The sequence below is a fragment of the Helianthus annuus genome, chromosome 17 (genome assembly GCF_002127325.2).
Source record: "Helianthus annuus cultivar XRQ/B chromosome 17, HanXRQr2.0-SUNRISE, whole genome shotgun sequence".
NCBI lineage: Eukaryota > Viridiplantae > Streptophyta > Magnoliopsida > Asterales > Asteraceae > Helianthus > Helianthus annuus.
The window spans coordinates 103,653,919-103,669,658 of NC_035449.2; the positions used below are offsets into that span (position 1 = coordinate 103,653,919).

At 39.5% G+C, this 15,740-nt stretch overlaps 1 protein-coding gene across 1 annotated transcript; it reads left to right on the top strand.

Annotated features, from left to right (window-relative positions):
• Nucleotides 1-13,003: 13,003 nt before the first annotated feature.
• LOC110924636 lies at nucleotides 13,004-13,918 on the top strand. The gene has a single exon (XM_022168626.1). The coding sequence runs from the start codon at nucleotides 13,004-13,006 to the stop codon at nucleotides 13,916-13,918; it is 915 nt and encodes a 304-aa protein (XP_022024318.1).
• Nucleotides 13,919-15,740: the final 1,822 nt, after the last annotated feature.

The following is a 15,740-nucleotide window of genomic DNA, read 5'->3' on the forward strand; positions in this document are numbered from 1 at the left end:
ATACTCCACCCGAATAGTAACCGTAACATAATTGTTCCCATCCAAATCAGGAATAGCCATGGTTATATTACTTTTCAACTCTTGATCAGCTGGTATTTCAATGAGAGCCCTAGCATAGCTGCTCCGACCCCAAGCATCATTACACATATCAACAGTATACGAATCCAGCCTCACAGGAGAACCAATTTTTGAAGCCAGCATGCTTAACCCATCATCAGAATATGCCACTAGAGGGACGTCATGCAATTTCACCCAAACCGCGACGTTTTTAAACTCTTCTTTCTTAAGGCTGTTTGTAGGGGACCAAATGTTGAGAAACAATGGTTTGTTACGAATCATCCAAGGACCCCCTTCAAGAACAGCGTCCATTCCCTTTCTATCTTCAAACTTGAAGAAGAAGAACCCATTTGAATTCATCATCGTTTTCTGAAGACCATGTTTCTTCCAATTTGTTCTCACAAAGTAATCAACAACCGGATATGCAATTCTATCCCCCAAGAAGTAACCATAAAGAGTATTAGCTAACCTGTTATTAACTTGACGAACAGATTCAATAGGCAGCACTACATCCACACCCTCCAATGAGGCATCCGAGCTTAGCTTCCGAAAATTGACTTTCGGTATTTGGTTAGCCACTTCATTGGTTTTCCTAGCACTTTCCTCTTCACTATGAGCCTGGTTTGTATTACCAACCCGTTTAGGGCCATTCTGATCAACCTGTTTGTTTAGAACCACATCAGCATACAACTGTTGCTGTACTCGAGCATTTTCAACCTGTTCCTGCTTTCGGACACGAGCCGGGCTGACATCATTTAGCGGAAGCACAAATGATACCTTTCTCTTATCAAAAACCATTGCATAATCCTCATCAGGTGAATCCGAACAGCCAAGAACATAATCAGTATCATTTAGCGGAACCATGAACCGAACCTTCTTATTCCCCACTTCTGAAACGGTAGGGATTTGTGAATTCTGTCGTGGCTCAAATGGTTTCCCATCAATGCTTCGGATCTTCCTCGCAAAGACGTTTGAATCATTCTCAGTTCGTTCATCCATTGATCAAACGTATGACGGCTGAAAACAAACCCTAAATCGTCCAAGAATTGAATCCGAAACAAAAGTTTGACACAATAACAGCCGCCTCAAACAAACCCTAATCAAACTGAAATAACCCCAAATCCACAATTACTCAATCGAATGAGACTTAATCTGAATTCAGAAACGATTGACAACCAAACCCTAGCGCACGTAACTCAATCTGATTTCAGATGATTTGAACCTAAAGAAACGAATTAGGAATCCTTAGACACTAACCAAAATCGATCGAGACCAAGTTGTGATTGAATCGGCTAGAGTTTCACGAATTCACCAAAGTCGCCCAGAGCTTCCCCATTCCGTACTCACTCTAGGGTTATGTTCTACAATGTACCATACATCAAAAGGGACTACAGGGTCACATCACCCTTATCCAAATCGTGTAACAATCTACTAGTCAAAATTCAAAAAGTGGTCTTCAAAAGGCTGTTCAATCTGGGCTCAATAGCGACACTCTCATCAAAAGTAAGCGACCTTCGTAAAACCAAAAACCTGCTATGCTGATGGTGGAGGAGGAGGAGGTGGAGGAACAAAAAGCAAACTGCGCACATGCGCTAACTCCTCCTCAAGAGCATGAATGATACGCAACAGATAACTAATCTGCTGCTCCATGGTAAGGAATCAGACGTCAAAATCTGGGTATGGCAGAAGAGGAGCAGGTGGAGTTGCGAAAGGTGACTGACATGTACAAGGTGGAGGACGTGGAATCCTCTCAAGATCCATGACTCTACGGCACAACATCTCCTGCTGAAGCTGCAAAGACAGGAGTAAATCATCCCTCGTGTAACCAGTGTAGTGTGAAGGATGGTATGGATCAGAAACTGGCTTGCCTGATGGTGCAGAAGCAAAATGAGTAGCAGGTGAAAACTGAGGCATGAAGGGAAAAGCTGCTGACACAGGTGGAACATGGCCAGGCTGCTGGCTGGACGGATCTTTCCCTGGACGGGGTGGAGGGATATCCTGTAGGAATGTGATCGGCGGGTCCGTGCGGTGTATATCAGACACGTGTGGGTGAAACGGGGCAACGTCAACAGGTGCATGTGTAGGTGCAGGTGGGGGAGTAACAGGCTCAACAAAAGGGGGCAAGTCATCATCATCCTCTGTCCACCCATTGCGGGTGAATGCGTAACGGGGATCTATCTGATCAGCAAAAGGAGCATTGTCGGCGGCTGCAGGGATCGGATCGGGTACAAGTGGTGCAACGACAGGTATGGCAACAGGTACAGGGTCATGCTCAGGTAGAGGATCGTGAGCAGGTATACGCTCGGGTGCAAGCATAGGCTCAGGGTCAGCTGGTGCTAGCTCAGGATCAGCGGGTATCGGCTCAAGATCAGCGGGTATATCAAAAAGCTGATTGTTGGGTACAAAGTCAATCTCATGCTCAGGATCAATGTCAGGATCAAACTCATCATCAAACTCAAAGTCCTGTGGAGGAACAGGTGCAGCAGACACAGCTGTGTCAGAGTCAGAATCAGTGAGATAACGCTGCAATCCTAGTGCATGCAAAGTAGTAGATGACACAGACTCTAATGAATCAGGACCAGAATGATCAGATGAAATCTCAATGATATGAATCTCAATAAGCGGAACAGCAATGACATCGTCGACTAGAGCTCCATCACCCTGGGCCTCCTCAAGAGGACCCTCAATAAAAAGATCGATATCATCGTCAGACATGGCATCAAAAGGCAGATCCTCGAGAGGAAAAGCCGCAAGAGGAAGAGGGGCGAGGATCGGGACCACGACCTGCGCATCGTCAGGGTTTCCGAGGATGATAAGATCCTGGTCAGGAATAGGAATGAAAAATGGATCCTCGTCAGGTAAACCATCAGCATGCAATACAATGTCGCCAAAGTCAGGTAAAGCAAATGACTGGAAATCATCGTCATCGCTACTCTCAGTGTCAGAGGTGAAAATCTCAGGTTCCGGGACAATCTCATCGTCCGAAACTATGTCCATAAGGTCTACAGTATCTGAAAGCTCACTCTCAGATGAGGACATGGTGTCTGTAACAAAACAATCACAACATATGCACATATATCAACAATCATCAAATAAGCATGTAAGCAGTAACAATGTAAGCATGTATTCATCCTAGTCTTCCCAGACTATCCCACCCAGCCTCTCAGACTGAACTACCTAGCCTCTCAGACTAAACCTCCCCAGTTTCTCAAACTGAACTACCCAGTCTCTCAGACTAAACTTCCCAGTTTCTCAAACTGAACAATAACCTTGGAATATGATTTGTGCCTTTTGTTTGTAAAAATATTTGTTCCCTGGATCTGGACGTTTTGTGTATGCAATGTAAACATGTTTGAAAACATTTTCGTGAGAGCCCTAATGATCGTAGTCTAGACTCAAGAAAGAATTCTAGTTCCTACGATCGAAGCTCTGATACCAAGCTGTCACACCCTGACTTTTGCGGAAGCGTGATTATTGGTGTGACTTTCTTAATACCATAGCATTCAATCATAACAACGCTATATGATAAAACCATAAGATGTTCATCAATAAATTAAATTTGAAAATAACACAATATAATTGTCTGAAATGTCGACACTGAATTCAAATTACAAACCACAACAAGTTTTAATGAGTTCACGAACTCGACAAAAGATCTTAAACAAACCCGAGTTTAGAACCAGGTATCTCGTCCAGGATTAAGATACATCTCCTAAACCCTAATGACTTGGATGACATCTTTTATTCATGACGCGGCTTGAAAACATGCACACACCTGCCAGATCCACTTAGTTCCCTGAAATACATGTAATTTGAAAATATCAACAAAAGTTGAGCGAGTTCATGTGTTTGTGTATGAATAAACCTTTAAAGTATGTCTGTATGTATGTATGTATGTCCCTGGTATGCAGCAATAAGGAAAAACAGATCACCAATGGTTTGCAAGGCCAATGGCATGTGTGAAATGGTGCAGGAAAACTCAAACCTAGCGGATTTTGCCACGGCATTAGTATGTGGACATAGTCACCACATGGGCCACCCTGGTCCTCATGGGTGTGGGCTCACTACACCCAAATAAATCTATCACTCATGTCCCTCGGTCCTACGACGAGGATTAATGGCCTTAAGTGTTGTACCCACCTTTCACATGATCAAGCAGTAACCCTCCTTAGCTAACCATACCATGTATAAAACGTTTGTAAACAATTGCAACATGTATTTCACCCCCGAAGTTATAAAACTGAAAATAGTTAAAAGAAAAGGAGGACTTGAACTCACTGTTTTGCGTCTTCGGTACTCGTAACTCAAATCTCTTCAGCAAACACGACTACCTACAATGTACTAATGTCTATTAGACGAACAGGCCGTGCCTTGCCTTAGTATTTACGTTTTTGAGTTACGTTTCTTTTATTTCTTCAATATTATTCCAAGTTATAATTACTTGTTAAAATAATAATTATTTTAACTTTAAATTATATTTAATTTTGGAATAATTGTTAAACAATATTTTTGTAACAATACTTCTCAAGTATTTCCTTCCCAAGGATGGGGGTATCTCATACATGTATCTTCGTATTCTTGTATTTGTTAAGTATACTTATACTAAATTTTTAATTGATTATTCAAGAATAAATGTCCAAATTAATGTAGTTTCAAGTCTAAATTTAGAAAATACATGTAAACTTACTTTTATCCCAAAAATAATGTATTTCAAGAAAATATATATTTTCCTATAAATCATATATATATATTCTAAATGCTCTAGGAAAATATATTTTTACTTCTTAAAAATAATATGTTTTCTCCTTGTCGAAAATATGATATACTTTGTAATAATAATTAAAAATCATATTTTCATTTCTTTCGTATCCAAAATAATATTTACCAGAAATATGCTCATCATGTATTTTCCGGAATATTTGTAAGTTACATTCTATCGTTCGGTTCCACAATATTATGTGTGTAACTTATATATTTATTTCTTGAGATTTTTGGTATTATTTTGGGTTGTAATTTCTTGGTATTTAAGTTATATTATTTCAAATCCTAAATAATATAACTAATACACAAAGTATACAAATAATCACACACAATGTGTCTTCTAAATATATACCTTTCAAATACATATTTAGTTATTTTTATTTACAAAAACCAACCTCCAATATTTGTATTTTTGTAACAAAATCTATGGCAAGGTTTATGTTGAAAACTCATGATCAAAATTCACTTGTAAATATTTGTTTAGAAAAGATTTTTCTGAGTGTTTATATTTTTAGAAAATTTGCCATAGTTTCCCCTAAAAATGGAGGTGTCCATGCTATCAAAGCATATCATTTTCTTTTTATAAAAAATCATCACAACAATCAATAATCAACCCTAAACAACTTACACTTACCAAGTGCCAAAACAATGCTATTTTCATAACAATCATGAACTTGAACTTTCATAAAAACTTGTAGTAACTTGGTAGTGTGTTTAGTAGGTTTAGTTACCCTTTAAAAAGTGGTTATTTGTTTGTAAATCTCGTTCTTGTAAAGTTTAGTCTTTTACAACTTACTAGATGATTTTTCCAAAAATCATTCTCTCGAATTTTTCTTGTAAACAATGTATTCTTATACTTGTTTCACCACTAGAAACATGGTTAGTTTCTTTAAAAACAATGTTTATGTAAATCTTGTGATTTAACTTGGTTTCTTTGGAAAACTATTTTTGAAATCATCCAAGTTTATGTCTAGTAATCATGTTACATGCTTCATCATTCGTAAAATCATTTTCATTCTTCAAGTTCATGAGAAACATAAAGTATGATGATCTTGGTCTTACACAAGATCATCACCTTAACATACTAGATCATGTGTTTAATCACAATCTAGTAGGTTTCTTATGATGTCTAACATCACTAACACAAATAATCAATCATCAAGAAGCAAATCAACTCTAGTCATCATGTATTCATATGGTTTTAAGCTTATGTTAAAGTTTCATGATTATGTTCTTTAATGTTCTTCGAGATTAACAATGTTCATCATCTTTTAACCAACAAAATTAGAAGTAACAAGGGATTATAAGGTCCTTACTACTAGCTCTATGGCTAGGGATGAACACAAGATGATGAAGGTGACAAATGTGGTGGATAATAGCAAATGGGGGAGGTCCTTCAATCTCCAAGACCACCAAGCTTTCTTGTAGACTTTCTTGCACCTTTGTGAGTGTAAGGATTGTATGGAAGTGAGATGATGATGGTGGTGATGTTGTTGCTTGTTCTCGACCGAGAGGGGGAAGGGAGGAAGGAGATGGAGTGGTGTGTGTTTGTGTATGTGAGATAATGAACATTAGATCTTCTTATAACCATATTAATCTTTAATCCATTGGATCATGTGTCTACTAAGTACACAACAAATCTCTAATCATATCTAATGAAATCAAGGAAGATCAAAAGAAATCACAAGTGGGGGACCCACTTGTGACCGTCAATTGGAAGAGGGGGGGGGGTCTTGGTTGGGTTTCAATGGTAGGTTAGGAAATCTAGTTAGATTTCAAGTGTGATGATTAGTGTTTAAGCATATCATGTGTTATATAGTGTGTTAGGGTGTTCGGGGATCATAACTAGCTCAGAAATAATAAAACAATGCTTCTAGTATAATTTTGGTGTTTCTGGTAGTGTCCGGTTGTTCGGTTAGATACCGGTTCGTTAAAGTGTCAAACTATACCGTTTAGTGTTCTTTATGTACCCTTTTGTGACACTTTTAATTCCCGACACTTAGGAAAGGATTCAGGACCATTTAGTCATATTTTTGCATGGTACAAACTTGTTAAAATGCTAATTTTTGCTGAAAAATGCTGAATTCAGCACTTTGGATGAGTTTTAGGCACTTTCCAGCACTTAAACTATCACCTAGTGAAGCAGTTTTGTGATCCTCACTTTCCTACACACTATACTAGTGTAAAACTTAGTCTCTGGCCCATACTGGGTCTCAAAACACTGTTTGTCTATGTACTGAACCTCGTCAGCATTTTTTTGAGTTATCCGCTAACTGTGCTAGCTGTGCTTTGTGCATCATGTATGTCAATATGGTTTGTATATAGTAATGATGTGATGCACATGTAAGTATGATACAGTAATCAGATTGCAGTTAATTGTAATCATGGTTAATTAAATTGTATGGATACCTGGATTTTTGACAGTTGTCACAAAGGGGCGGCAGCCCCTGGCTGGGGTCGAGCTGCCTCTGGAAATTTTTTTTTTTCGATTAAATTGCTTTAATAAAAATGCATCAGAAAATTTAATTTTCTGTAAATTGCCTCTGGAAAACTGCATTCGTAGACAGCTCTTGATCTCCTACTTCCTAGTTCAGACAATTCACAAACGAAACTATTGTCCTGGTTCAATGCGTTTTAGAGAGAGAACACTTTCTTTAGTGTTTTTAGGCCATTGCGTTTTAGAACTAAGACATTTTTATCTGTTTTATGGCCATTGCGTTTTAGAAAAATACATTTTTGAAGTATTTTTAGTCATTGCGTTATAGGTAAAACACATTTTTAGGTGTTTTCAGTCCATTGCGTTTTAGAGAGATCAATTTCTTTTGTTTTTTTTAGGCCATTGCGTTTTAGAAAGGAGACATTTTTAAGTGTTTTCTGGCCATTGCGTTTTATAAATAAGACATTTCCTTGTGTTTTTTGTGCATTGCGTTTTACGTAAAACACATTTTTATGTGTTTTCAGCCCATTGCGTTTTAGAAAATAGACATTTTAAGTGTTTTATGGCCATTTCGTTTTAGAAATAAGACATTTCTTTGTGTTTTTGGTGCATTGCGTTTTAGGTAAAACAAATTTTTATGTGTTTTCAGTCCATTGCGTTTTAAAAAGTACACTTTCTTTTGTGTTTTTAGGCTATTGCATTTTAGAAATAAGACATTTCTTTGTGTTTTTTGTCCATTGCGTTTTACAAATAAGACATTTTTTGTGTTTTTGGTGCATTGTGTTTTAGAAAAACGTCATTTTTTATGTTTTTTTTCCATTGCGTTTTACGCAAATGGGTTTTCGAATTTTTTGTTTTTGTTTTTGAAAATATAGCAATAGTATACTCGTTTTAAAGATAAAAAAACGCTCGTTTTTTTGGTGCAATTTTTATAAAAAAAATATGAAAGAGTTATTAACGTTTAAAAAATGGGGGGGGGGGTTGGAGAAGAGAGAAACTATTGCCTTGGATTGACTAGAATGCCCCTAGACAAACCCACGCGCCTCCTTTTTTTTCCATTCAATTTCACTCATTTAATCTTATCCCTTGATTAAATAAATGGATAGTCAAGATTACTTCCTAAGCTTCCTAGTTCCTACCCAAATAAACTTCCTATTATATCCTAACAATAGCAAATATCAACTGAAACGCAAAGTCGCAAATATTTTATTTTATAACTATCTCTATGATAATATACATTTTATGAAGAATTAGGGTTTTTGTTTCTTGAAAGTCGCCGCCTTAGCAATAACTACTGAAACCCTAATTTATTAATCTGGTAGCCATTGATTGCGGTTAACTGAGATTAACTTAGCTAGATTGATGACACCATTTTAATCGATCAAGGGTTGAGGTTTTTTATTCTAGGGTTTAAAGAAGTACGGGTTGAAGTATCTTGGGAATTCGGTTTGTATTTAGTGATCGAGTTTGATCTTGACGGCTGATTAGGGTTTATTGCTTGCATGGAGGGTAAAAGTGATGGGCTTAAACCTTTGGATCATGGCACTCCTGGGAATGAGGATAACACACCACCGATTCGTGGTATTGGCCTGCGAGTAACAAATATTGAGGGAAACCCTTTGTTGCCGAGACGTGGTATGTATTCTACTATTAATGCATCGGTGATAGATGGTTTGTTTGAGATTTCGAAACCTGTGGAATTGGATGCTACGTGGGGATATGGAGATGGGGTTTCGGCTGCCACAACAAACACCATGCAACCCATGCAAAACCTAGTTCGAGTAACTTGGTGAATACGGGTGTTGATGACTCACAACCTGTTTCGTTTGCGAAGATTGTGCAGAATCAGAAGGAACCAGTGAAAGTGAATTTCAGAAAGATGAATTTGGATGTTAACATGGAAGGTGTGGATGTTGTTATTCCGGTTGAGTCGGTGAAACAAGTAAATGATAGATTCGCTAACACGTTATACGGGTATTTCTTGGTTAAACGTTTGGCGTTTCCTGTTGTGGAATACTTTGCTAAAAACAGTTGGGCGAAATATGGTCTAAACCGATTAATGATGAATGCGAAGGGATTTTTCTTCTTTAAGTTCAACTCAAAGAAGGGATTGGAAAAATTACTGGAAGATGGTCCATGGATGATTCGGAACGTCCCTATTATCTTGAATGAATGGTCTCCATCGGTGAGTTTAGTTAAAGAAGATATTAAGACTATTCCAGTGTGGGTGAAGATGCACGATGTGCCTCTAGCGGCCTTTACTGAAGATGGTCTGAGTTTGCTAGCTTCTAAAGTGGGTGATCCGAAGATGTTAGACTCATACACGGCTTCGATGTGTGCTGAATCCTGGGGTAGAAGCAGTTTTCCTAGAGCCCTTATTGAGGTTCACGCTGACTGTGATCTAAAAAAGAATGTCAAGGTTGCGATCCCGGGGTTGGAAGGCAATGGTTTCATGACGACCGAGGTTAAAATCGAGTATGACTGGGAACCGATTAGGTGTGCTGGGTGCTGTGTCTTTGGGCATGATGATAAATCCTGCCCGAAGAACCCGATAAAGGTTGCTGATGAGGGGGTTAAGATGGATGCTGATGGCTTTCGGGATTTTAAAGGGAAGAACAAGAAAGGTGGCCAGCAGGGGATCCAAATTAACAACAAAAAGCCCAAGATGGTTTACCGTCCGGTTGTTAAAACTCAAGCTAAACCCCAAGTGGATAGGGCTTCTTCGTCTACGGCTCAAGTTCAGGTTTCAAATTCCTTTGATGCGCTACAAGATGAGGAGGAGGGTAATATCGGCGATGTTCCTAACGGTAATCCACCCAAATATGGGGACCCGATTAAAAAAAAGAAAACAGTAATGGGCGAAGAGATGAGATTCTATCGGATGAGGTTTCTCTAGATGATCTTCTTGCTGAGATTCCGAAGTTCATTGATGGAAGAAAGGAAGGTAAAAAATCTGAGGGTGCAAGCACACCCGGTCAAGAGGTTTCCAATGCGTAGTATCGGTGCTTGGAATATAAGGGGTTTGAACCACTCCCTTAAACAAAAGGAGGTTCGGCAGGTTATCAATGAAAATCATCTTCAGGTTTGTGCGATTATGGAGACTCATGTGGATGTTTCTAACGTTTCGGATGTTTGTAGGAAGGTTTGTAGTGATTGGCAATGGCATTCTAATGCTAATAGTTGTGTGGGTGGTACCCGAATAATGGTTGGTTGGGATGAACATAAAGTGGATGTTATGATTCTTGCTCAAACAAATCAGGTGATTCATACGCAGATTATATTTAAGCTGGATAAGAAGTCGTTTTTTTGCTCTTTTGTGTATGCGGAAAATCACTATAGAGAGAGGCGTATGTTATGGGATGATCTTTGTGGCCATCATTCTTTTATGCGAAGTAAACCATGGGTGTTAATGGGGGATTTTAACGCAACGCTAGCCTTTGATGATACTTATACGGGTTCGTCTATGACTAATATTGGGACAAGGGAATTCAAAGACTGTGTTAATGAGATTGATGTGTTTGATATTAATAGCTCTGGGTTTCATTACACGTGGACGAACAAACAGAGGAATGGTAATACAATTTTCAGGAAGCTTGACCGTGTGTTAGGGAATGTGCAATTCACAGATGTTTTTCCGAATTCGGGGGCCCGATTTCTGCCTTTCAGAATTTCGGATCATACTCCATGCATTCTTACTCTTCCAAATGTGCAGCGGGATAAAGCGAAACCGTTTAAATTTGTTAACTTAATTGCTGATAAGAGGGGTTTTCTTGAAGAAGTTAAACAGGTTTGGGAAACGGAATGTTCGGGGCATACCATGTATAAGGTGGCGTCGAAGCTTAAGCTTTTGAAGAGTCCGTTAAGGAAACTTCTTTATAGCCAAGGCAATCTGCATGAGAAAGTGGTAATGATGAGGAAGCGGTTGGAGGAGTGCCAGTTGGAGTTGGTAACGAGCCCGGGTAATGATGACTTATTGTTGAATCAAGAAAAGGTTCTTCAGATGTATAAGGAGGCTGTTCGGGATGAAGCGTCTTTTTTACAACAGAAATCGAAGGTCGACTGGCTGTCGTTGGGAGACTCTAACACAAGATACTTTCATAATGTTGTTAAAGCTAAGAATCATCGAAGTCGGATTTTCACAATACGCAATGCTGCGGGGCAATTATTTGAAGGTAGTGATGTGCCAAAAGCTTTGGTAGATCATTATATGGAGTTTTTTGGCACTACAGCCGATACAATGATTCAGCCGTCTCCAAATTTATTTATTCAGAAGCTTTCGGTGGATAAGGCTGACTTTATGGTTCATAATGTGACAGATGAGGAAATTAAGAATGTGATGTTTTCTATTGCGGGAAACAAAGCGCCAGGCCCGGATGGTTATACGTCTGTCTTTTTCAAAAAGTCTTGGCATATTGTTGGTGAGGAAGTGTGCAAAGCGATTAGGGAATTTTTTAACAACGGTAGGCTTCTTCAGCAGCTAAACCATACCGTGATATCATTAATTCCGAAGGTACCGACTCCGGCTCTCATTACTGATTTTAGACCTATTTCGTGCTGTAATACTCTTTACAAGTGCATCAGTAAGATCATCTCTAACCGAATTAAGGAAGGATTGGGGGATATTGTGAGTATAAACCAATCAGCCTTTGTGCCGAGCAGAAGAATTTCTGATAATATCCTGTTGACCCAGGAGCTTATGCATAATTATCATCGCAATATAGGTCCTCCTAGATGTGCGTTTAAGGTGGATATCCAAAAGGCTTACGATACGGTTGAATGGAAATTTCTAGAAGAAGCGTTAGTGGGGTTTGGGTTTCATTCGAAAATTGTGAAATGGGTTATGGCTTGTGTCTCTTCCACATGGTTTTCTATAGCGATTAATGGAAATATGCACGGGTACTTTAAAGGAAGACGCGGTCTGCGTCAGGGTGATCCTATGTCCCCTTATCTTTTTACATTGGTGATGGAGGTATTGACCTTGGTTCTTCAGAAGCAGGTTATGGAATCAATGGATTTTAGGTATCATGCTAAATGTGAAAAGCAAAGAATTATTAATCTCTGTTTCGCGGATGACCTATTTTTGTTTGCTCGAGGGGACCCGAAATCGGCTAGGGTGATTATGGATTCGCTGGATAAATTCAAGAACATGTCTGGTCTTATCCCTAGTTTGCTAAAGAGTACGATTTTTTTCGGTAACGTGGCGGATTCTGTGAAAGCTCGTATTTTAGCTATTATGCCATTTGAGGAAGGGGTTCTTCCAGTGAAGTATCTTGGTGTTCCGCTTATATCGTCTCGTCTCTATTACAAAGATTGTAAAGTTTTGGTGGATAGAATGGAAGCTAGAATTACTGATTGGAAAAATAAAAGTTTATCTTTTGCGGGCAGGTTACAGCTTATTCGATCGGTTCTATCTTCGTTGCATGTTTATTGGGCTTCAGTCTTTATTCTCCCTAAACGTATCACCAATGATCTGGAGGAACGCGTGCGGAGGTTTCTTTGGGCTCAAGGTAATGGCATTAAAGGTAAAGCTAAGGTTAACTGGAAAATGCTTTGCTTGCCAAAATCTGAAGGGGGGTTGGGCATCCGTAGGATCGGGGATATGAATAAAGCTCTAATGGTGGCGCACATTTGGAGTTTGCTTTTGAACCGGGAATCGCTATGGGTCAAGTGGATTCATGCATACCGTATTCGCGATAGAAACTTTTGGGATGTTCCAGTAAAAACAACATAACCTGGAGCTAGCGTAAGATGTTAGGGCTTCGACAGAGTATCCGAAATAATTTATGGGTGAACATTGGAGATGGGGTGAACACAAGTGTTTGGTTTGATAAATGGGAGGCTATGTGTCCGCTTGGTAATTTTATTTCTCCTAGAACCATTGCTAATGCGGGTTTTGATATGAACTCGTGTGTAGCTGATGTATGCATTAATGGTGAATGGGTGTGGCCGGAGGCTTGGTTTACTCGGTTTCCGGGTTTGATCGATTTGCAAGTTCCGGAATTAAACGCGAATGATAATGATAGGTTGGTTTGGTGTACAAATGGCGGTCGGAAAACTGAGTTTACTACGTCAATAGCGTGGGAGGATTTGAGGCATTCGAATAATGAGGTTCAATGGGCGAGTATAGTCTGGTTTCCTCAAGCTATACCTCGCCACTCTTTTCTCTTATGGCTGCTTGTTTTACGAAAATTGAAAACCCATGATGTCATGAGTCGATGGAACCCGGGTAATATGAATCTTAACCTGTTATGTTGCTCGTTGTGTTCAAGGGGTCCTGACTCGCATGAGCACTTGTTTTTTGAGTGTGATGAAGCCAAGAACATTTGGTATGGTGTTCGGGGAAGAGCTGGCATGGGCGCTATTCAGAATTCGTGGAATGATATCTTTGAGTATCTGTTGAGTATAGCTAACTCAAAAAAGGCTGCAAATGTCATTGCGAAGCTGGTTGTTGGTGCAACAGTCTATTTTGTTTGGGAGGAACGGAATAGAAGACTTTTCACACCGAAAAGGAGAACAAAAGAACAGCTTATAGAGGTCGTCTTGTCTACGGTCCGAATGAAGTTACACACTATGAGGTTTCGGTATTCTGTCCACACGGAGCGTGTTTTGCAGGAGTGGAGCTTACCCCGAGGGTTGCTAGTTGCGGATGACGATTGTGGCTGATTAGTTGTTTGTGTTATATTGTATTAGAGTTGAAAGGCTCGAGTAGTACTGATAGTGCGATTTGTTTGTTAGTGTCGCGTGACTTCTCTTGTATGGCATGTCATACTTGAGCACTGGGGGTGTTTTTTGCCTTCACTGGTTTTATTTGGTTTTGGTGGTAATAAAATTTAACCGGGGTAACCCTTTACCCAAAAAAAAAATATACATTTTATGGAAATAAATAAAGCACCGATGAAGGCAAACCCCATGCAATGCATATGAAGCAAGGACAGCCACCTGCTTGATCGGTGGGTTGCATCCTGGCCCAGACATGTCGAGCATACTGTTAATTAATCGACATTGTGAGTTGTGGCCAACCGTTCACTGCCCCCTTCGTCACACCCTTCTGCCCTACCATATCCAACTCCACAGTCCACATTGTGAGCAGTTACCATATAAAAGTAAATCACCAATCATTTGGGCACACGGTTCACACGTCAAGGGGCAACGGAGGTTACCCCTTGTAACACTATAGGTCCGCCCCTGATCGGATTTGCACTCTCTAAAAGAGTTTCACTGACACCTGCTGCATAGGGGTGTTCAAAAAACTCGCAGCTCGCTCGAAACTCGCTTGAAAAAAACTTCGAAAAAAGTTTGGCTCGAAATTGGCTCAGTTGTAAACGAGCCAACTCGGCTCGGCTCGGTTTGTAAACGAGCCAAGCTCAAGCTTGGCCTGGCTCGGCTCGTGAGCCAGCTCTATAAGGTTTATATCCTTCATTTTTTTTGTCCCACATCGCCCAGAAGACAAAAACTAAAGGAATATATACCCTATAAAAAAGATGAAGACAATATATAAAGTGAGCTAACTATTTGTACTTGCATAATTAGCCATTTGGTTATATTAAATTGCAATTATAGCCCTTAGTCTATGAAGATATTCATTTTTTGGGCTTTTTAAGTAGTAAATTTTGTGGTTCTTTGTTAGTTCGAGCTAAATCGAGCCGAGCTAGCTCGAATTTTTACCGAGTTGAGTTCGAGCCTCAAATCTCAGCTTGATTTCAAATTCAAGCCCAAGCTGAGCTAGCTCGAATTGAGTTTGAGCCGAGCTCGAGCTGGGACAAGCTCGGCTCGTTTACAGCCCTACTGCTGCATCACACGAACCAACACACTTGTATACTAGCGTTTAGATAACAATTATCTATATTATATTATAATGCATGAGGGAGAGGTATTTTAAGATACCTAAAAAATAAGAACTTTCCCCCCTTTTATTTATAGAAAGACCCCTAAAATGAGGGTAGTTTGGTCTTTTAAACAATATTTTATTTTTTAGCCCCTAAACTTGTGTCGATCTCACAGGTGTATCCCCCCTAGCCGGGGGTTCCGGGAAAATGGGTTTGTGGCGGGGCAAGCGGTACTAAAAGCAGAGTCAAAGAAGATGGAAAAGCACACGAAAGCTTGTGAGGATAATCAGCATGCCATTGTCCCCTCTAGCGTTTGACACGTTCGGCTGCTTGGCGCCAGAGGCAGTTCAGTTCTTGTCTAGAGTTCAGCGTGTGGTCCACAACAACTTTTTGACCCCTCAGGGGCGAGGCTTTGTTTTTAGTAGATTAGAGTTTTCTATTTAGAAAGTGATGGTTGCGCAGTTTGTTGCTCGTCTACCTGCTATTCTTATGTAAATTGCCCAAATTATTGGAATGAAATATATATTTCATAAAAAAAAAGTTAATCATTTGTTATATGTTTTTTTTGTTAGTCATATATTCACAAAAGTCACTTTCGAGTAGGTCTACTATTTATTCGCTTAATATATTTTCTTTTACAAAGTAGTATGTTTTTTTTC

Coding starts and splice junctions, on each gene's coding strand:
- LOC110924636 (XM_022168626.1), top strand. CDS start 13,004: ATGTTAGGGCTTCGACAGAGTATCCGAAATAATTTATGGGTGAACATT.